Here is a 23,995-nt window from a genome sequence, read left to right on the forward strand (position 1 = left end):
TTTTGTAAAAGGATGCATTGGGATAACATTAAAAATTAGCAACAGTAATAATGGCAGCCCTTCTTGGGCACTTTCTTTGGTTAGACATTGTGCTAAGGGTTTAACTCACATTATCTCATTTAAACCACAGTCAACCCTCGAAAGATCTGTATAAAACCTGATTTTATAGAGAATGCAGCTGAGGTCCAGGAAAGTTAAGAACTCAGACCCAGATATTTCAAAGTAGCTAAAATTCTGATTTTGAACAAAAGTACACTGGACTGACTGAGCTGCTATTTCTTTTTTTTTTTTAAGATTTTATTTATTTATTGACAGAGACAGACAGCGAGAGGGAACACAAGCGAGGGGAGTGGGAGAGGAAGAAGCGGGCTTCCCACCAAGCAGGGAGCCCGATGAGGAGCTCGATCTCAGGACCCTAGCATCATGACCCCAGCCGAAGGCAGACGCTTAACGGCTGAGTCACCCAGGCGCCCCTGAGCTTCTATTTCTACTAGGTTATGTCTTCTTCCTTAACTACTTCTGATTCCAGCCACTTCAACTCTTTCAACTTCAATTCTCTTATAAATAATATGGAAATATTAAAACCTGCCTTGCCTACCTTGCTAGATTATAAAGAGAAACAATGTAATTTAAGCTGTTTTGAAAATTGTAACGAGATAGAGCAATATAAGGAAGATAGTAGTAGCTGTGTAGTGGGGATCTCAACAGCAGCAATAACAAAAGCAGTCTGTTTTCAAGATAAAAATCAGAAACTCCATTGTTGTTAAGCATCTCCCTGCTAAATAGAAATATCTAAATGAAGCTTAAAGAAGTACAATATATCTAGTATTTGCTCATTAAAGTTTTTAAGGATTTGATACATGTGGCTTTAATTTTGTTTAGCTACTTGGAGGAGGACTGATATTATTAGCTCTGAACAACTGCCTATTTTTCTATTCTGTAACCAAACTGTTTTGGGTCCTATTTTTGCAATTATTGGAGTGGGTGGGGAAAGTGGGAGTGACAGAGAATGGGCTTTACAATGTTGTACAGTAACGTATATCTGTACTACTGATACCCATTGTGATGTGGCAACATAAACATTGTACAAGGAGCAACAATGGGACAAAAAGAAGACATCCTGCACCTGGCATTAATTTTTCATGGACTCGAGATGCCTATGCACAGGAATCACAAGACCAGCAAAGAAAATGTGAACTGCACAAGAGAGGAAGATAAAAAAGATAGCAAGTTCTTGCTCTTTGTTAAAAAACAAAAGTGACAATCTCATTCCATTTTAACAGAAATCTGCAAATGTTCATGCAGTCCCAGGCTGTTGCAATTATTCAGGTCGCTTCTGATGTAGTTATTCCCCCCCCCCCTTAGGTTGAATATCTCTATAGATTAAGTGTCATCTTTGTTCCTTTACTAATAGGAATTCCATTAATAGCCTTGTTCATATTCTTCAGGAGGAAATAGACTAAAAACTGGGGTATTACTAGACAGAAGTGCGAAGTGAGGCTAAGAGGAATGAAACAGAGAAATGAATCTAACATGATTGAGGATGATGAGTCAAGTAATATTTAGAATCCAGAAAGGACAAAACACACTTGGAACACCATGAACTAGGACTGCAACTCATCGTTGAGCAAAATCCTATTTAGAGCTGACCTAAGTTTACAATGGCTCAAAGTCAACATCCAGGGACCAGAAGCAGGATCTCTGGAAGTGATACTGGGGCTGAGGAGACAGGCTTTAAGGAGGTATTCCAGACAAGAAGGATTATTCCCTCATTATCATCCCATTGCTCCGTAAATTCTCACATTTTAAGTATTAATCAGCCCATGCAGATTTATTTAGCAAACATCATATTTAAGGCATTATACTTGGAACTACAGAAAGTAGGTAGAAGAAGCACATGGTTTTGCTCTGTAAGGAGTTTAAGGTGTCATGTAAAAATAAGAGAAATCCCTCAAATTTTTATAATACAAAGCTGAGCAGTATCACAAGAGAAATAAAGGCAAAGTCCCACGGTGGGTCTGAAAAAGAAACGCAGGTAGGATTAGGCTGAGAAGGCCCAGGTTCTCTCCTGGTCTTAACACCTGTATGATATTAAACAAGGTACCTGACCCCCTGATCTAAAACGGAGATGATAATATTGGGGCCTTCATGTTGGTATTGTAATGACTAATAAGAAAGAATAGATTAAAGCAGTGCATGAGCACATTCTCTAGTCTTATTTTTTTCAGGGAGTGTTATAACAGTTGAAATAACAAGGGAGAAGGCACAGAAGTCTTAGGGAAGGTGATGTGAGTTAAATCTTAAAAGATGGAACCTCACCTTTCAAGCTCGGTGTACTCAGCTGATTTGCTTGCCTTCTCTCCGGCTCTAGTTCTGTTCTTTCTTGTAGGGCTAGTTCCTGTCCCTGAACCACTAGACACTAACTGGCCCGTCTTTATGAAGGTTCTCTGGTTGCAGAGAACAGAAAGCCACTTATAGTAGCTTAAGCAAAATCTGAACTATCAGGTTGAAAGGGCAGGAGGTATGAAAGGTTAACCACCTGATGAACAGGAATTAAGGACCGGGGATTCTGAGGGACCCAGGAGGCCACAGTCGCCTCTGCCATTCTCTTGCTGTTCCTGTCAGGCTCATCTCTTTCAGTATCTTTCTTAGGTACCATGTGGTTTCTCATCTAATTTTCTCTTTCTACATATCTTTCATATCTATACATAAGCTATCTCTGTTTCTCTAAGCATATGCCCTCACTTCCAGGCACAGACAGGTTAAGCTGTAGGCCAGGCCATATGTAGTAAGGGTAATGAAGCCAGGTGTCTGAAAGTCATCTCTTTTTTCCACTGGAGATTATCTTCAAAGGCTCCAGTGCCTTAGTCTGAGCCTGAATTATGCTGTGATTCTCCTGTGACTGACCTGCAGGATTCCTGACCTTACATGAATGACCCAACCCTTATCCTTGCTGTCACTGACCTTCTTGCCTGGTGCTCAAAGAGGAAGATCAGGAATCGGGGAAAGTTGATAACTAGTCCTCATTCCACACTGCTTTTCTATGCCTCAGGGCCTTTCTACCTACTCTTTCATCCTTTCTTATCTCCTTCACTTGCTTTAAAACCATCTCAAGACTTCTCTTTTCAATTTTCCTTCATCATCTTTCACCTCCAATCTAGGCAGATCAATCACTCCCACCTTCCTGCATCTACTGTGGCTTGTGCATTCCTTGAGTGCCGCTCCTACCACACTGTGTTGCAACTGGTTTAGTCTTAGTGGTTTTTTCCTTAGTCTAGTGAACCCATTAAGAAATGAGTTCTGGAGTCACATAACTAGTTTCAAGGTCCGGTCTTTCCATTTACAAGTTATGTGATCCTCTGTAAACTTTGTAAAATGGAGAGGATAGTGCCCACATCACAGAACTGTTGACAGAATTGGGTGAAATAATGTCTTGAGTGCTGAGAACAGTAGACAACATAAAAGAGGTACTCAATAAATACTGTCACTTTTATACTACAAGTACCAAGCCCAGGATGTGTCAGACAGGATGTACTAATTGTTTGCTAGGGAAATTAGCACGTAGTTTAGGACTACAAAATGTTTGGGAAGGAATATTTTATTCCATTTGTCTTGTTTGCAGAGGCTTTGCAAAATATCTACAGTTGCTATACTATTATGACAATAGATGTGTATCTGGGTATGCATATGTGTAATACTGAATTGCAACTCTGAGAAATGCTATGAACAACTCTCATAGGATAGCATCAAAGTGTGCAATACAGATACACATATAATTGTTTATTTAATGTTTGTCCCCACTCCTAAAATGTAAATGCCCTTGGGACAGGTTTAAGCTTGTCCTATTTATTGCTACATGCTCAGTCATATTACACAATTTTCGGATACATAAAAAGTTAATAAATATTGGTTGAATGAATAAGCAGATGGAAAAATGGACCACACTTACACAATTAGAAGTGCCTTTCTCTTCCCTCCACTTAAAGGTCTTCTTCCTCTATCGTCACTGCATTCCAATATTCTATTTAACCTTTAAAACCTAGCTGATACCCTTCTGTGAAACTCGCCCTTTTCCTGAATTCTTATGGTAATTCATTGGTACTTAGGGCACTCAACACTTAGTATCTAGTGTTAGAGTCATCTGTGTATCCATTTGAAAAAATTCCTCATGAGCAGAATTCTGTGTAGGTTTCATCAGGGTTCTCCTAAATGATTCATCTCGGTATCTCTCCCAATGCTCAGCAAGCTGCATGACATTCACATTAGACAAAATTAAAACATGATGACTACCATCATAAGGAAAATCAACTTTGTTCATTGCAGCAAGAAACAGTGGGGTGCCACTTGGGCAAGGTGTAATGAAGTGTCTCTTCTAAAGTGATGGTGTCATAAAAGTTAAAGTGTCCTTCAGGTCCTTATCCTGTGTTTGGACTATGCCTGGAATATAGCAGGAGCTCAGTAAAAGATGAGTGAAGTGAATGAATGAACTAATAGTGAACAGAAATACAGGTCAATCTCTATGAAAAGACTGACTAATTATGGGACTGTTTTTACAAGCATATCCATTCACTTCAATAATAAAATAGCAAAACCTTTGATTTGCCTGGACTCCAAAGATACTAAATGTCTAGAAAGATGTGCTTACACACATTGGTTCCAATGATGGAACCAATTTACAGGACTCAAGAGAGAGCTTTTTATCCTTCATCCATCTAATAAATATTCACAACTTACATTGGCTGGCACTTAAGCTAAAGATATGGGAAATTCTGAGTTTCTGTTCTATACTCAGGGATTTTGGGTTGAGTAGATGAATCTGCTTGAGATTCCAGATTTGATGTCTGCCTCATCATTACAAGGCATGATCTGTTATATGAAATCAAATACTGGAGCATTGAAAGACTTCATGGATGGGCTTCCCTGTTTGTGTAGACTGTTTGGGACAATTACATTCTCCAGGTATCAGCTGCTTTAAGTTTCCTTTCGCCAAGATAAACTTCAGGCTGTATGGGAAGATTCTCTAGGGTTGATTGTATTCTGACTTGAGATTTTATGTCAGGTTTATTATTAGTTCCCTGAAGTGCACTGACTGAAAAACTCTTTGTGTTCTATAGCTCATTGTGTGTGCAAGACATGGTCCAGACCATGTAGGTAGCTCTGCATTGTAATGATGTGCTAGAAGTACACACTTACAGGAGATGCATGAACAGCATTTACCTGTTTGTGAAGTTTTCAGGTCAGGTTTCCTAAGAGAGCTACATAATATAGGTTTACATTTCCCACACATTATTCATTTCCAGTATTTTTTTTAAAAGAGAAACCAGTTTTATTTTAAAGGAGGTAATTGATTAAATCAATACTCTTTGTCATTTCCTCAATATGCTTAATACATCATAGAAATAATTTTATGAGGTCAGTATAGACAAAGCTGTTGACGAAAACTGCTATGTATTAACTGGAAATGCTAGATTTGGAGATTTGTTATTTGATTTCATTTCTCAAGTGCTCACCAAGCACCCTTGTTATGCTAGGCACTGTGCTAGACCCTGAGGATAGATGCATCCTCTATTTAGGGAGTTCAAGACAGGAAAATAAGAAAACAAACACATAAGTGTTAGTTTCTTCCTTCAACTTACTTTCCTTTTCTCTTTCACTCTAAGAAATTACAATATAAGAGAGAAGAAAACACTTTAATAAAATATGTTAGGTGATAAATTGGAGGTGCATGCAAGGAACCTGAAAGGGAGAAAATAATTGCTTGGCTAGAGAAAGCTCCACAATAAGGTGATATTAGCTTCACAAAGAGTATCATACTCTCCTTGATGAAGCCAAGGAAGAACAGTTTAATAAAGACAGGAGAAGCAAACTATACACATCCGATTCCAGTTCAATGTAGAATCATTATAACTTAATCTGATTTAGAGAGCTTTTCACCATTAGTTTTTAAATTCCTTGCAAAAATTATGTTTTATGTCTTTAACAATCAAGATCAATTTACAGAGATCCAAGTAGAAAATAGTACTCCATGAGAAGAACTTTAGATGCAGCACAGCCTTTGAAACACTTAGGTGATTTTCAAGTTACAGAAAAAAATATAATCGCACCTAACTTGGGTCAGTTGAAAATAACTTGAACTTCAAAGAAGATTTAGTCCTACTACAGATAGAGGTATGTCTCTTGAGTTTCTATGTCAGAAATAATGTTTTTCTTGAGAGATTCCAAATAAATTTTAGCAGACTAATTGTTGAGAGTGCTCCTTATTTCTTAATTCCTCTACTCTTAATCCTTCAAAACAGAAAAATTAAATATTTCAAAACTCTTTTTCCAAGTCCCATTTACCTCATCTCAGCCTGTCTGATGTAGCTAGCCTAGTTCCTCTGGTTAAATAATTATAAGCACAAACATTATTTCTGCAATATATAACACAATGATACCGATTTATTAATTCATTTTATATATCCATATATTTCTACCAGCTATATTTACAAATTTCTAAATAGTGCATCATTGCTTTACTAAAGGAATAGTCACGCTTTTCAAGAAAGATTTTATGGTGGATTTTACTTGGATAAGCAACCAAAATAAGAACTAACTTTTGGATTCTTGATTTATGTATCATACCTACTGCAAAAGATATTCAAGCCATTCTAAGGAGTTGTGGGGGAATCAGCCAAGAAATATGTACTGTAAGTTGTATCAAATATTAATATGAGAAACATCAATCATGTTCCCTTTCTTTAGTACATGTTACATTTAGAAACTACTTTCTAAATGGGGGATGAGTTGGCTTGCACCACTGTTTACTCTTTCTCATTGATCAATGTCTGGCCATATTAAAAATTCAGACTTCATACCGAGAAAGACAGAGATATATTTATCCCAAACAAGAGCTACAGAGAAGATACCACGTCTTTAAATACATGTATTACATGCCATGTATCTACAGCTATAAAAGGAAAAAGAAAAAGAAAAAGAAAAAAAAATCTTTAGGAGAATAAAAGGAAATTTTCCTTACCGGAATGAATGCATGTTGCATAGCTTGTTCACATTGTTTTAAGGAAGCAATAGTATCCCACAAAAGCTGATAATTTTCAGCCCGGGAAGCACTTGGCCGTTGCATAGCGAAAGCTAGTAACACTCAAACTGAGCTCAAAGAACCCAGTCGAAGAAGGAAAAAACCCTGCAGATCTGTTACATAAACTTCTTAATTAGATCTGCTACACAAACTGCTATCTTAAGACTTAAAAAAAAAAGTTAATCAGAACATTTCTTTTGGGGGATAACTGGGCATGACTTGAACAGAGACAGATGTTTTCATTGGGAAGGATTTTCGTTCCCACACTTGTGAAAAGCAATCCCATCAATGTTCCCCTGTCTTCACACGGGTCTGGCGAAACTGCACATACCATAAGTGTGTGGGGGGAAAGAAGTAGGAGGGAAAGAGATGTGAAAAAATATTTCTACCAGAAGATTTGGATGGCAGGCCATGAAGGTAGAATTTGAGTAGCTTGTGGAAAGTATTAAAATTGATGGGAGTGGGTTACCTACACACATATATGTACATATGCAGGTGTCTATACTCGTCTGCTGTGTGAGAAATCCAATTATATACATTCATTCTCAGAGTGTTACTTAATATGTCCAAGTCTCTTTTCACTTTAGTTAAGATCTGGACATGACATTTTCATCTATGGAGTATTACTGCCTTTATTAACTACAGAATTGTGTATCTGGAAGTATCCCTAAAGACTAGACAGAAGGTTCCTAGTATAAAGTGCAGCCAATTATTTATCTTAAAATTTAAAAGCCATTAGAAGACCTTTCTGTTGGTTTACATGTTAGAGAAAAGTCACATTTATTTGTCATTCTAAGTAGAATTCTCATAATTAATGTCAGGAGAATTGAGCCTTTAAATAGTCTTGGGACCAGAGAGTGGTCTGCACAGAATTGGAACAAGTTAATTCCAGAGAAATTGGTTACACTTTAACAACAAAAGGCTAGTATAAAGCACTAAATAAAATTTGGATAACAGAATATAGTGACATATTCTGAATGTTTCTTCACCTAAAACAGGAGCCCATAAAGTAAAGTGAGGCTCTACTAGACCCCTATAGTCTGTAGGATTGTTGAGTTGGAGGTAATGCATCTTGAAAGAAGGTGCTGAGCATTCAGAAGTTCCAAAGGAATCTATACTCAGAGCTAGTTACACAGCCAACAAGGAGAGGTAAGGGGTAAACTGAGGGCAATACATAATATAAAAAATTAAGTTGTGCTTTTAATTGACCTAGAAAATCTAAGGAGTACAAAACAAGGTACAAGTTATAGGAAACAGTTTAATGACATAAATGAAGAATTTTTGCTGTATTATTTTTAGAAGAGCTGCATGATTTGGGTTACCTAGTTTTTCTGCATTTATGTCTTGGCGATGGCAGAATAGTTCATGATAATGACCTTGTGGTATGAAAATCGCAAAGGCTGAGGGGTTTTTTCTCAATTATTTTACAATTTTTATTGAAGGAATTAGAAGCAGAATTGGTCTTCCAAATTTTCTACCTGGGCTAATTTGTAGGAAGATTATTTTCCCTTAATATCTCAGGAGTACACACCATAAGGCTATTGCCATTAGTTTGTTTTTCAATATCAATTCAACCAACCTTCTCTTTTGCTCATTCATTAAGTTCTTCTGTTCAGCTCACACCCACAGTCCCTCCTCTGCCTTCATTCCTGCCCTTAGACTCTCCCATCTGCCCCAGCCACATGCTTCTTCCTCATGCACTGTCGACCAGCCAGCCTACAACTTCTAGAGAATATTCCTTTACTAGTAAATGTTCTGTATGTCTTAGCAAACAACAGGAAAATAAAAAGTTATCTTGTAACTTATCCTACAAAATTCCAGCCAATATTTTCTGAATCCCTTGAGCCAATATTCACCATAATTTCAGCCCCCAGCTGGATCTTCTGTCCTACCTTGTACTTCTTCTACCTCTTGTATGTCAGGTCCCTTCATTCTTTCATTTAAGCAGCATGTCCTAAAAGATCCTCCTTTCCTTACTCTTTAGAAAAAGGGTAGATAACCTGCAGTCTACATGTAGGAATTCTACATAAAAAAATGACCTTAGAATCATTCATTCATTCATTGATCCAATAAACATATTAAGCATCTCTTGTGTGCTATACTTTTTGATTGTACTATGGACAAATGAATATTTCAAATGTTGAATCTGTCTTTAAGGAACTTAAAGTCTAATCGAAGGGATGATATATGGCACAAATAACAAAAAGTCAAGATAAAAAAGGGTTAGTGCCATAAAAGAGGTAGCACAAACTATTCACAAAACAATGAAAAAGAAAAAAAAATGCATCCATTGGGGAAACTAGGGCAGCCTCATGGAAGATTTAGCACTTCACTAGAGCTTGAAGTTAGGGTAAATTTTGGACATTCAGAGATAGGGGACGTTCTTGAGGAAGGAAAAGTAGAACAAAAGCAGAGTGGGAAATTAGAGTCCATTACTGGTTGGCTTGGAAGGAACATGACAGTAAGAAAGCTTAATAGTAAGATTTATCCTGAAGCCAAATCTACTCTTAAATGCAAACCCAGTAGCTTCCTATTCATAATGCTAACCAATATTAGCTCTAACCAATTTTTAGAGTATTGACGAGTATAAATTCAGTGAAACTCTTCTTAAACTTCATGAGGTGGTAAATTCCGTATATTTATTCCCCACTTTTTAAGTAGGTACAATGGTATATTTTTGGAGGCTTTCGATGGCTTGATTATTTAGGTCATATTACTTACTTAATGAGTTAGTTTTTATTAAGCACATATAACATGTTTTATACTCATGATCAATCACTGTTGTAAGTTCTGTGATCTATTACTTTCAACTTTCGAGTGGAGTACACCATGAATCTTACCTGATCAAATATTTGACATAGCTCAACTTGGCTCATATTAACAAACATTTATTGAGCTCTACTATATGCTCAGTGCTGTGCTGGAAACAAAGAATGAAAAGATAAATATATTTCAAATATATATCAATATGTTTATTTTCAACTGCTCTTCAATGTGCATATGCCCCTGCCCACAAAGTAGATTGTACATATTTTCATCCTATTAGCACAATGCCTGATAGGTAATGGCTACCATTTTTCTGTTAAACACAGTAACTAAGCCATATGTCCATTATATCTAAGTATATTGCCATGTTCTAAGTTAGACTACAGGCCTTAGAATGTCTAAAAGTACTTTTGTATGGTGGTATTACCATGCCAAGACAAGTCCGCATTTGAATGCTTTCTGTTGGTGGTTGGTTAAAATACAACTTCATGACAATTCTACTTCCAGTAAAAATGGAGTAACAGGGCTTGGATTTACACCCCAGTCTGAAACAACCAAAAATGGAACAAAATATATGAAACACTGAATTTCAAATATGGATATCAGCCAACAAAGAACAGTGAACTCTGAGAGATAGGAAACAAACAAAGTAAGTCCTGTGACTGCCCCATTTACAAACTTGAATAGCCAGCCACATTGCAGGGGATCCAGATGAAACCCAACGAACTTGCTACGTTGAGGAGCTAGAGATGGTTTTCTGGAGAGACCAAAGTGACAAGGAGAAACAGAGACACCTATAATTATAGCTGGAGATTTTAAAACCCTAAGTAATTAAAGAGTAAGAAGACAGAAATCTGTAAGGATATAGAAGATCTTTATAAAACCATCCATCAACTTGAGCTAATGTACCTTTACAGAACACTTCACCCAACAACAGCAAAATATGCATATTTTCCAAGTGCTCATGGAACATCTACCAATACAGAACATATTCTAGAGCATAGTCAAATTTCGATAAATTTTAAGGGAGTTGGGTCAAAGAAAGTATATTCTCTGACCACAGTGAAATTATATTAGAAATCAAAGTAAAACAATCTCTGGAAAGTCCTAAAATATTTGGAAACTAAGTAAAACACTTTTAAATAACTCACTGGCTAAAGAAAAAATTAAAAAAAAAAGAAATTAGTATGTATTTTGAACTGAATGAAGATAAAACCACAACATATCAAAATTTGTTGGATACCCTTGAAGACAAAATTAAGGGAAGATATAGGGCACTGAACACCTACATTTAAAAGAAAAAAAGATCTCAAATTAATTATCTCAGCTTGCACTTTTTATAACTAGAAAAAATATAGCAAACAACACACACACACACACAAGAAGCAAAAGAAAAGAAGTAAAAAGGATCAGAAGAGAAAGTAAAGAAAATCAATAAAACTAACAGCTAGTTCTTTGATAATATCAATAAAATTGATAATGCTCTTGCAAGACTAATGAGGGGTAAGAGAGAGAAAAAATAAATTATCAAATCATGAATGAGAGAGGTAGTAGCATCACTACAGGTCTTACAGCTATGAAAGGGTCAATAAGAAAATCCCACAAACAACTTTATGCCAACAAATTTCACACCTTAGATGAAATGGATAAATTCCTTGAAAGATATATATTACCGGTGTTCACTCTAGAAAGGTCAGTAACATAAATAGTTATTCCATATATCTATTAAAGATAATGAATTTGTAATTAAAAACCTATCACCAAGAAACTCCAGGCCCAGATGCCTTCACTGATGAATTCTACCAAGTGTTTAAGGAAGAAATAATAATGTACAGACTCTTTCAGAGAACTGAAGAGGAAAGAATACATTCCAACTTGTTTTGGGGGGGACAGATTACCCTGTTCCAAACCAGGTGAAGATATTACCAGCAAAGCAAATATATATATTTATATTTATATATGCAAAAATTCTAAACAAAATTTTAGTGAATCGAATCTGGCAACATATAAAAGGGCATGTGTCATGACCAAGTAGGTTTAACCTTTGAAAACAATCCAATACAATCCATGATATTATTTTTTTTAACACAAACAACCATATAATCATCTCAGTCGGGGCAAGAAACAACATTATACAAAATTCAATATCCATTCCTGACTTAAAAAAACAAACAAAAACAACAACAACAACAACAACAAAAACCTCTCAGGACAAGATAGGGATGTCTTTTCTTACTTCTATTCAGCATTATCTGCAAGGTTCAGACAGTGCACAGGTGAAGAAATAAACATTGGAAAGGGAGAAATAAAAGTGTGTTTCTTTCCAATGGCATAATTGTCTATGTATAAAATCTCATGGAATCTAAAACAAACTTTGGCATTTATGAATGACTTCAGCAAGATTTCAGAATACAAGATAAATATATAAAGATCAATTGTATTTCTCTATATTGGCAATAAGTAAATGCAAGTTGAAATGAAAACCAATACCATTTATAAGATTAAAAATATAAAATACTTAGGGATAAACTATATATAACATGTGCAAACCATGTACACTGAACAATACAAACCTTTCCTGAGAGAAATTAAGGACTTATAAATGGAGAGATGTGCCATGTTTTTGGGTAAGAATACTCAATACTGTTAAGATATCATATTCTGAAAATCAATTTATAGATTCAATGCAATGTAATCCCAATGAAAAACTCAGCAATGTTATTTGTAAGTTTGATTATTTGTTCATTCTGGAGAAACTGCCAAGCTGATTCAAAAATTATATAGAATTCAAAGAATAGAGAATAGACAAAACAACTTTAAGACAGAAAAATATGATTTGAGAAAAACTACTACCTGTTTTCTAGTCTTATTATACAGTTAAGGTAATCAAAGCAATGTGGCATTGGCATAAAGATAAATAAATATACCAATGAATAGAATAGAGACTGCAGGAATTGACCCACACATCTACAGACAACTGATTTTCAACAAAAGTGCAAAGAGAATTCAATAGGGAAAAGGTCATCTTTTCAACGAATGATGTTGGAACAATTGGATATCTATCTGCAAAATAGCAAACTTTTAAAATTAACTCAAATTAGCTTATCTTTAAAAATTAACTCAAATGATTATAGCCCTATATGTAAAACCTAAATTAAACTAAAAAAAGAAGAAAATCTGTGTGACTTTAGGTTAGATACAATAATAAAAGCACAACCATAAAAGAACAAACTGATAAACTGGACATCATCAAATTTAAGAATTTCCATTCTTTGAAAAGCACTGGTAAGACAAGGAAAAGACAAGCCACAGAATGGAGGCAAACCTTATAGACCATATATCTAATAAACGATTTGTTTCTAAAATACATAAAGAACTCTCAAAACTCAAAAATAAGGAAAGAAACAATCCAATTAAAAATAAGCAAAACATTTTAACAGACACTTCACCAATGAAAATATATATGCATTGAATAAGCATGTAAAAAGATGACTGACATCATTATTTAGTAGACAAATAAAAACTAAAACTACAATGAGATACCACTATACTCCTACTAGAATGGCTAATATTAAAAAAAAAAAAAGACAGACTATCCCTAGGGTTGGTGAAGAAGTGGAAGACTGGAAATCTCATACATCGCTGGTGGGGATGTGAATGGAACAAACTCTTTGGAAACAGTACAGTGGTTTTTGTTGTTGTTTGTTTTTGTTTTAAGTTAAACATACACCTACCATATGATTACTCTACTCCTAGGTATTTGCCCAAGAGAAATGAAAGCATATGTCCATTCAAAGACTTGTACACAAATATTTATAGCAGCTTTATTAGTAATAGTGGAACACTGGAACAGCATCAACAGATGAATGGATAAACAAATTGTGGCAGAAGAATGAAAACGAACAGACTACTGGTACATACTACACATGAATGAACTTCAAAAAAAATCATGCTGAATCAAAGAAGACAAAAAGAGTGCATATTGTTTAATCCCATTTGCATACAATTCTAGAAAATGCAAACTAATCGATAGGGACAGAAAAGGGAACCTGGGAATGAGGAAGTAAGGAAGACAGGGGGAAGGAGATGGATGGAGAAGGGGGCATGAGGAAACTTTTGCGGGTGATGGATATGTTCATTATCTTGAATGGATGGATTCATATGTCAAAACTTATCAAATTGTATGTCTTAAATATTTTTAGATCATTGGATATTAATTATATCTCATTGAGCTATTTTTAAAAAATTTTTTATCGGCCACAGCAACCTTTTTCATGACACATCTCCAAAGGCAACAGAAACAAAAGATAAAACGAACTTGTGGGACTTCATCAAGATAAAAAGCTTCTGCACAGCCAAGGAAACAGTCAAGAAAACTAAGAGGCAGCCCATGGAATGGGAGAATATATTTGCAAATGACACTACAGATAAAAGACTGGTATCCAAGATCTACAAAGAACTTCTCAAACTCAATACACAAGAAACAAATAAACAAATCATAAAATGGGCAGAAGATATGAATAGACACTTTTCCAATGAAGACATACAAGTGGCTAACAGACACATGAAAAAATGTTCAAAATCATTAGTCATCAGGGAAATTCAAATCAAAACCACACTGAGATACCACCTTATGCCAGTTAGAATGGCAAAAATTGACAAGGCAAAAAACAACAATTGTTGGAGAGGATGTGGAGAAAGGGGATCCCTCTTATACTGTTGGTGGGAATGCAAGTTGGTACAGCCACTCTGGAAAACAGTGTGGAGGTCCCTTAAAAAGTTAACAATTGAGCTACCCTATGATCCAGCCATTGCACTACTGGGTGTTTACCCCAAAGATAGAGACGTAGTGAAGAGAAGGGCCATATGCACCCCAATGTTCATAGCAGCATTGTCCGCAATAGCTAAATCGTGGAAGGAGACGAGATGCCCTTCAACAGATGACTGAATTAAGAAGATGTGGTCCATATATACAATGGAATAGTACTCAGCTATCAGAAAGAACGAGTTCTCAACATTTGCTGCAACATGGACGGCACTGGAGGAGATAATGCTAAGTGAAATAAGTCAAGCAGAGAAAGACAATTATATGGTTTCTCTCATCTATGGAACATAAGAACTAGGAAGATCAGTAGGAGAAGAAAGGGATAAAGAAAGGGGGATAATCAGAAGGGGGAATGAAGCATGAGAGACTATGGACCCTGAGAAACAAATTGAGGGCTTCAGAGGGGAGGGGGGGTGGGGGAATGGGATAGGCTGATGATGGGTAGTAAGGAGGGCACGTATTGCATGGTGCACTGGGTGTTATACTCAACTAATGAATCATCGAACCTTACATCAAAAACCAGGGATGTACTGTATGGTGACTAACATAATATAATAAAAAAATATTATTATAAAAAAATTTCCTTGAAAGTTCCTAGAAAAACCAGCAGAAAGTCTCACTCTTCTGGGTTTTACCCCATGTGACAAGCTCTGTCACAATTTAATGTTACAAACATATAGTTTGATCCATCTCCCACAGGTGGGGAGAGGATTAGAAAGCAATGACTTTCTAGTAGGAAGGGAAACAAAATATATGGATGAATTTAACCAGAAAAAAAGGGCTGAGATTTCATATTCAGGGTCTTACTCTTAGTTATGATTCTTCTTTTTTAATTTTATAATAATTTTTTATTATGTTATGTTAGTCACCATACAGTACATCATTAGTTTTTGTTGTAGTGTTCCATGATTCATTGTTTGCGTATAACATCCAGTGCTCCATGCAATATGTGCCCTCCTTAATACCCATCACCGGCCTAGCCCATCCCCCCCACCCCCCTCCCCTCTGAAGCCCTCAGTTTGTTTCCCAGAGTCCACAGTCTCTCATGGTTCATTCCCCTTCTGTTTACCCCTCCTTCATTCTTCCCTTCCTTCTCCTACCGATCTTCCTATTTCTTATGTTCCATAAATGAGTGATTCTTACCCTAATTAGCTGTAAGATCTTGGTCTGGCTATTTTGCTTTGATAAGCTTCAATTATTCATCTATAAAATGAAAAGCTTTGATTCAACCATCTCTTGTGTCTTTCAGAGCTATAATTCAGTGATCTGTGAATATATTTTAATCCTCAGTAATCCCATTTTCCTCTCAAAGTAAGCACTCATAGATAGGACCTTAAATTTAGCAAAGATAGCCCATGTAATTCTGAATTATGCATTATGTCATGATGCTGATAATCTCTCTAGTAAGACGGTGAGCTCTTTTAAGAGTAGGATCCTCCATCTTAAAATTTCTGGCTTCCCTGTCACATTTAAAGTTCAGAGCTTACATCATTGTAACAGTGACATTATAACTGATATTAAAATTGTAAGAATAGAAATGTACTGTTTTACTTCTTAAAAAAATTACTTTCCCTTGCAGCATCCTTCTCATCCCCATGAAGGTACTATTCTCAATTTACAGATAGACACAGAGGCTAATGTAACTTGCTTTACCACTTACTAGCTATGTTACCTTGGACAAGTTACTTGTTTCTCTGCTTCAGTTTTTCATTTATAAAATGGAGATTATAACAGTACTTACCTTTTAGGATTAAATGAGTTAATATTTGTAAGTCTTTACAGCAGAACCAGGCACACAGTAAGCACTATTATTAATGTTATCTCAATATTTATTTATATTTATCTCAATAATATTTATTATCTCAATAAAACTAGAAAAAATAAAAAAAATAAAATATATTTGTTTATTCACTTTATTTATTTATTTATTTATTTATTTATTTATTTATTTATTCGAGAGAAAGCGAGAGTGGCAGAGGGGCTGAGGGAGAGAGAGAGACTCTTAAGCAGGCTTCATGCCCAGTGTGGAGCCTGATTCAGGGCTTGATCTCACAACTATGAGATCATGACCTGAACTAAAATCAAGAGTCAGACGCTCAACTAGCTGAGCCACCCAGGTGCCCCATTCACTTTTTACTTCTAGTCTTCCCTACTGAACTATAGTTTCAATTGGTACAGTTCCTGGGATATGATGGGCTCTTTCAGTGTTTGTTCGATATTACTAATGAGCCCTAAAATAGATAAAAGCTTACTAAAACTTTGGAAAACTTATGTTAGTATATTTACCATGTTCTTTTGCATTTTCAAAGATATATGGTGAATTTGGCCATAGTTCTTATTATCAAAAATTCACATGTGACCCATTTTCCCCTATTTAAGAGAGAATGTCATATCTTTTTTGATGGGGCAAGACTCACATGACTGTACAGAGTAAAAGGGCAAATGGAGTTTTCCTGTATGTAGTAGGGTTCCAGAGGGCCTGAAATGCACTGTGTTATATAAAAATTCGTACAGTAGAGAAATGTGCTATATATTCAATCAGTCAGTCAGTCATACTTCAAAGGTGCTTAAGAGATGCAAGTCATTGTCATAGAGTTCTATTCCCTACTCTCTGCTGAGGCTTTGGAATCACAAGTCCAGTACTTTAAGGGAGAGAAAGCAAGTGATCCCAAAGAAGCTGACTGGAACAAACAGTACACTAGGTCTCCTTTGAACATAGTTCTACCAAACACTAGAGCACAGTACATTAACCCTCAGGGCGGGGTTAAGGCCAGGGCTAGTCTGGATAGAACTGTGAAGCAGATCAAATTTGTCTTCCTCATCTTCTTCCCCTTCAAGAGCCCCTGCCTCTTCTCTTCTGGACTCTCCTGACAAAAGGAAAGCTACATGAACTCATTGATAGGACAGTATTAAGAGTTTCATGTCACTCCTCCACTTGTTTTCTTGACTCTTTTTGAAGGCAGGCATCATTCTTATTCATCTGTTTATCCCCAGGCCCTAGCGTACAGCCTAGCATATAATGAGAGTTGGCATTGGTTTGTTAAACAAATGGATGGATGTGAAAAGTATTGCACTTAATGGTGATAATGCCAGGAATTCCTTATATTTATAGAGAACATTTTGCTGATAAAGCACATTCACAACCAGGAAGTCTCTTCCCCCTTTACTTTTTATCCTTTCTCTATTCACTCATATACTACTACATCAGGGGCTCCTGACTGGCTCAGTCATGCATCTTGATTTCGGGGTAGTGAGTTCAAGCCCAATGTTGGGCCTAGAGCTTATATAAAAAAATAAATAAATATTAGTATATCAATGGCTCCCTCATTTATATTCTTAGCCTAGATAGCTCTCATGAATTGCATATTCTGCTGCCTGCCGGTCATCTCCACCCAAGTATCTCACAGACATCTCAGACTTACTGCCTTCAAAATCTGAGCTCTTATTCTCTTTCCTCCCCCTCAAACCTGCATCTCTTTCATTTCCTTATTCAGTAAATTCCAGCTCCTTCCAGTTGGTTGGTTAAGCCATATGCATTCATTGCAGGAACCCCCAATATCCACTTCATCATGACCCCTGGGCCTGACCAGCTCTAACCTTGTGCATCACCAATGTCATCAAAAGCCCCTTCTCCCCTCTCTATGCTGCAGCCCCACAAGCCTGCTTCCAGTACATAAGATATGGTGAAGCTCATTCTCATGTCAGTTCCTATGCAAATATTACTTTGCCTCAAATCTTCTCCCACCTCTTCTCCAGAATTCTCCCACTTATTTTTCAAATTTCAGTTCCACTGTGCAATGTAAGGGGCTTAGCTGCATCTCTGTCCTCTACTCACTAGATGCCAGTAGCCCTCCCTTCCCCCAGTAGTAACACCCAAATAGATCTCCAGACAGTGCCAAATGTCCCCTGGGGGGATGAAATCCTATCTAGTTGAGAACCACTGCTCTAGACCCTATCATGGCATCCTGTCATAGCTTTTCACGGAACCTAGCTTATAACCCTCTTTTTTGTGACTTTTAGATTTTTGCAGACTTCTCATTGAATGACCCCATTATGGACAGAAAAGAGTCCTGTTGTTTATTATTGTATCACCTGTATACACAGTGTCTAGCATGAGATAGCTGCTCACTGAACATTTGTTGAATAAATGAATGGATTTGACTATCACAAAAACCACATGGAGTGTGTGCAGGCACAGTTAGCACCGCCATTTCTAAACTAAGGTAAAAGATACACGGAATGGCTAAATGTTAGGCACGTGGATCACTCCAGCAATAAATGGTAGACACAAGACTTGAACTTAGGCTTTTCCACGCCCAGGTCATTTTGTCAGCATATATTATTTGATTTCCATTACCATGTTTTTACCTTCTCAGATTTCTTTCCCTCCCTCCCTTCCAAGTTTCCCAAAGCATTTTGTCTTTGCAGTCTATACAACAGTAGAATACACCTAACTGTATTTCAAGGGCTGAGATGCCCGGGGCCTCACAGTGGCTTCCAATAATGCTGCATACTGATGCTTTTGAAAACACACAACATATTAAATATAGGAGGGAGGTGATTAGGGCTTTTCATGTTGAAATAGGAATGTAAGATGGAAAAAAAATCAATAACTCCCTTGAGTGAATTTGCTTTTATGGTGTTCTTAGCCCTGTGGTCCACTCTAGTAAAAAGCCTGGAAAGAAGTGATCACATGATAGGTGAAGATAATCTGATTTTAATGTAGGCACTGCAGAACTGCTAACTAGAACATGAAAGAACTTATAAGGATGCCCAATTAAAATGTTTTTATTTCCATGCTGCCTAAGTATGGCCAAGCAGAAACATCTCAATCGGAAACAGAAAAAAAAAATCATTGCATCTTCAGTATGATTATTGCATTTCTGTTTTCCAAAGGTTTGACAGGCAAGATCCCTACAGCATAGTTACTCTATTTTTTTCCCAAACAAATACCTTTGAATGGCCTAAGTGCGTGGGTGGCCCATGAGAAAGTGGCTGAGAGGGCAGGGCACACTGTCCAGAAGTAAAGCTGACACTGAGGAGAGCAGCTGTATTCCTGGGCTTTGTGATGTTAGAATTTCCTTACTGGCAGCACAGCAGGGAGTTGAAGTACTTTCTCCTCTGCAAGCAATGCCTATACTGTTTTATCTCTACACCCAAGCAGAGAGCATGGTTAGGGTATAAGATCTGGACTCAGGATTCCTGGGCTAGAATCCTAGTTGGACTGCTTTTTAATTATATGACCTTGATCATGTTTCTCTACACCCTGGGCTTCAGTTTCCTTTTCTATAAAATACGTTTGATAATGGCATGTCTGTTATATGGTCGTCCTGAGGATTGAATAAGTCAGTTCATGTGACCAACATAAAATAAAGGCTCAGTAAACTATCATTAGCTATTATCTTTCTTTAAATATACCTATTGCTATTTCTATGTAACGCAAAGTTCTAGCCATATGTCCTATGTTTATCATCTTACTAGTTCATAAGCATCTCGAGAACCTAATCTCCACTGCATTTTCATCATTGTGTATCTCATTTGATTCTTTAAAAAAATCCTGTGAGGCTAGGATGGTTTTATCCATTTTGCAGACAGGAAGCTGAGACCTAAATGGTTGAATGTGCTGAGGATTATGTAGCTAGATAGTGGCAGGACCAGGGTTAGACCAGTGGTTGCTTAAGGAATACTCTTTTGCAAACTTAACTTCATAGAATTTTCGTAGATTCACTTCTTGTCTCCATTCAAGATATCAAAATAGCCCTAAAATGAAGCTCCCTCAAAGTCTGTCAACCTTTTCCTTTTCCTCAGCATGTCTCCCCTGGTTAGCAACTATATGTTTTAGTCAGTGTTTGAATAAGACTCTCTCTGTCTTACTTGCTACCTTTCCCTGTCCCTCCTCCATCTCTTCCCTTTCTGTTTCTCTCTCCTTTACCTCTCTCTCCCTCCCTCCTCTTCTCTTCTCTTCCTCCTTCCCTCCCTCTCTCTTTCCTTCCCTTCCTCTTTCCCTCTCTTACACACACACACACACACACATACACACACACGCACACACGCACACACACCCTTAGAGAAATATCTTATTGGTCTATTTCACGTGGAAGGAGAGGGTGGTATTACTGAGGACTTTGAGGTTTTCAACTTATGTAATGAGAAGACTGGGATCAGGTGAGAGTTAGGCAGAGGTGAGCCCGGATTATTAGGGCAGGCAAGGGGCAAGCCCTAGATGAAAAAAACAAAAGGAATGGAGCTTGAATTAAAGATAGATAGATGATGATAGATGATAGATAGATAGATAGATAGATAGATAGATAGATAGATACATAGATAGATAGATAATAGAATGGAAAGGGGAGAGAGTCCTTGATTCTAATAAAGCTTGTAGGCAGGGGAACAACAACAATTAAAAAATCTTGCTAAGGGAAGAGTAATGGTTCTGAGTGACTGCTCCATTATTTACTGTGTGAATTTGGGAAATTTAGTTAACCTTACCAAGTCTCAGCTTTCTCCTGTGTAAATTGTGAATAATAATAATCAATAATAATGTTTTCAAACTCCCAGGCATATTTTGAGGATTGAATGGATTACTTAACATTTTTTCGCACATAACAGTGCTAAGTAAATAACAGCAACTGTAAATTTATTATCAATATTATTATCATTATTATTATAATTATCATTAATATTATTAATGCTATCAGGAAGGAAAAATATAGAAGGCCTCTGAGGTAAGGGGAATAAACTTCTGTTTGGCACTTTTAGGCAATAAAGAGCTATGAGGTTAGAGTATTATTCAAAGAAAATTTACAGATATTTGTTAAATGATGGGGAGGTAAGTACCACAGATGCAGGGAATTCAGCTAAGATTTATTTTCAAAAGCCAGGTGGTTCTGAGCTAGAACAAAAGCTAAACCCCAGTCTTAGAGTCATCAAAAGCATTTATCCCAGTGCTCATGAAGTCCAGGCCTATTCACCCCAAAATGAAGCTGCACATAGAATGTTAATGTATCGGGGCGCCTGGGTGGCACAGCGGTTAAGCGTCTGCCTTCGGCTCAGGGCGTGGTCCCGGCGTTGTGGGATTGAGCCCCACATCAGGCTCTTCTGCTATGAGCCTGCTTCTTCCTCTCCCACTCCCCCTGCTTGTATTCCCTCCCTCGCTGGCTGTCTCTATCTCTGTCAAATAAATAAATGAAATCTTAAAAAAAAAGAATGTTAATGTATCAATAACAAAACCCCAAATTAAACAAATTGAATCATTTGAAATTATACTATGAAGTCAAGACATCAAGAAGTAGTGACATGTAAACCACTCCAAAGTTGAAAGGCTGGCCAGAAGCACAAATGATGGATTCTACCAAAAGAAGCCTTGCAAATTGGATTTCACTGAACTGTGTTGATGTGATCAAAGGTCAGTTAACATAGGGATTACAAACATTTATACTGGGGTGAAGTTGTATAATGCACTGAGACTAAATATTACTCAGGCACAGAATATAATGTTTTGTGGGCTTTATAATTCCTTTATTTATTTTTATTTTTTTTAAAGATTTTATTTATTTATTCAACAGAGATAGAGACAGCCAGTGAGAGAGGGAACACAAACAGGGGGAGTGGGAGAGGAAGAAGCAGGCTCATAGCGGAGGAGCCTGATGCGGGGCTCGATCCCATAACGCCAGGATCACGCCCTGAGCCGAAGGCAGACGCTTAACCGCTGTGCCACCCAGGCGCCCCTATAATTCCTTTAAATCAGCAGTCTCTCCTCACAAAAATTTAAAAAAGCATATGCTTTTTGATATCCTTTGACTCAGCAGTAATTTCCCTTTAAAGACACTTCAGTGAACACTAACTGAACAAAAACCGTCAATTTTCCTTTTATAATGAAAGGAAAACTACTGTGATGAAAAGTTTCTAATCATTATATCTAATTAAAAAGTTAATCCTTAGGTTCCTCATTTTTAAGTTCTTTCAAACATAACAAAAGAGTGTCCCTTTCAAAAATGGGAGACAAAAGCATAGTCATTAGGTAATACAACTTCTACAGTAAAGCCACAGACTTGGAATTAATATTGGCCCAAGCTATTGTGAGAGAATTAGGAAAATTACAAGAATCAACCAAATCTTGGCCTTTACTGACCTATGTTTTTCAATGCAGAAAAACCCCATTAGAGCACCAACAGTGGGGGGTCAAATAAGTAATTGTGATCTAAATCTTTTGTGCTATGGAGAGAGAAAAATGGTTTCTACATCCCAGCTATGGGGGATGTGATGTGACTCACTCCCTTAGTATGAGCAAGAGGAAACCTTATAGGTCCAGAGAGAGAGCCAGAAGCACGTTATCCTAAATAGGTGAGCCTTTACCCCAAGACCCAGACTTACAATCTTTTAATGTTACTTCCGAACCCCCTGGTGCCCAGAGGAGAAGGAAGGAGAGGACCCTAGATGAATATGGGACATAATCCAACTGCATATGATTGTCTCACCTGGATCACGAGAAAGGGGTGGGGAATAGTTCTGAAAGCCTAAATGTTTCAAATTACAGGATTATGAGCAGGGTGCATCGACCATTTCTACCTCTTGCTTATGTGTTTTAAGAGCCAGAACCAGCAAGATCACTCTTGGTAACTAAGCGACTCATTGTGATAATACTTGGGGCAGCCTCTAACCTATTACAAAACAGTCCTCACTAAAGGCTGAGTATCTGCAGCTCTGAAATAAGCAAATACAATTAGATGTCAACTCAGATCATGGCCTTCACCGACCAAAGGGTCAATCTTCCTAATAGATTCTATTCTTCCTTCCAGAATTCTTTCTACATTTTTGCCTCTCAGGGAAAGGAGGGATAGAAGAGTGAGCAAATATTTTTTGCAGATTGTGTTTTTCTAGAAGGACCGTTTAGATTTCATTGACATCCTCTGCTTTCTGCCTTCACTTTACTTGTCTTTCTGAGAAGCAACTACTTGCAGACTAAAAAGGAGTGAGAAGCATGGAGCCCTTGCTCTGCTCCTTACGAGGTATGTGTGACTGAAACTCAGTTTGGTGACATTTCTGAACTTTTATTTTCTCTACTATAAAACAGAGATAATAATCCCTGTCATGACAGGGATCTTGGGGGCTCAAATAAAAAATATAGAAGAGATTTGGAAATACTAAGGGGTGACTATTTTCCTGTGTAAGGGAAAGAAGAAGGTATTTAGCCTTTATTGGACATCCACCAAATACCAGGTACAGCACTAAGCCCCTTATGTACTAGGTCTTTTAATAAAGTAACCCCATGGGATGGGCATGATGCCCACAGAACAGGCAAGCAAAGGAAATGTAGAGAGATTGAGTAA

At 37.1% G+C, this 23,995-nt stretch overlaps 1 protein-coding gene across 8 annotated transcripts in view; it reads right to left on the minus strand.

The window, feature by feature from the left end:
• DLG2 (discs large MAGUK scaffold protein 2) overlaps positions 1-23,995 on the minus strand; it is an 857,148-nt gene that overhangs the window by 694,614 nt on the left and 138,539 nt on the right. For 2 of the 8 annotated variants that reach the window (XM_087868202.1, XM_087868201.1), the window contains exon 1: positions 7,016-7,120. The exons of the other annotated variants lie outside the window; for them this stretch is intronic. In XM_087868202.1, the coding sequence (XP_087724328.1) occupies positions 7,016-7,120 (105 nt within the window). Of the gene's footprint in view, positions 1-7,015; positions 7,121-23,995 lie in introns of those variants that run through there. 8 annotated transcript variants of the gene reach the window in all.

The sequence above is a fragment of the Ursus americanus genome, chromosome 16 (assembly GCF_024610735.1).
Source record: "Ursus americanus isolate L20-20 chromosome 16, mUrsAme1.1.p, whole genome shotgun sequence".
In the NCBI taxonomy this organism is placed as follows: Eukaryota; Metazoa; Chordata; class Mammalia; order Carnivora; family Ursidae; genus Ursus; species Ursus americanus.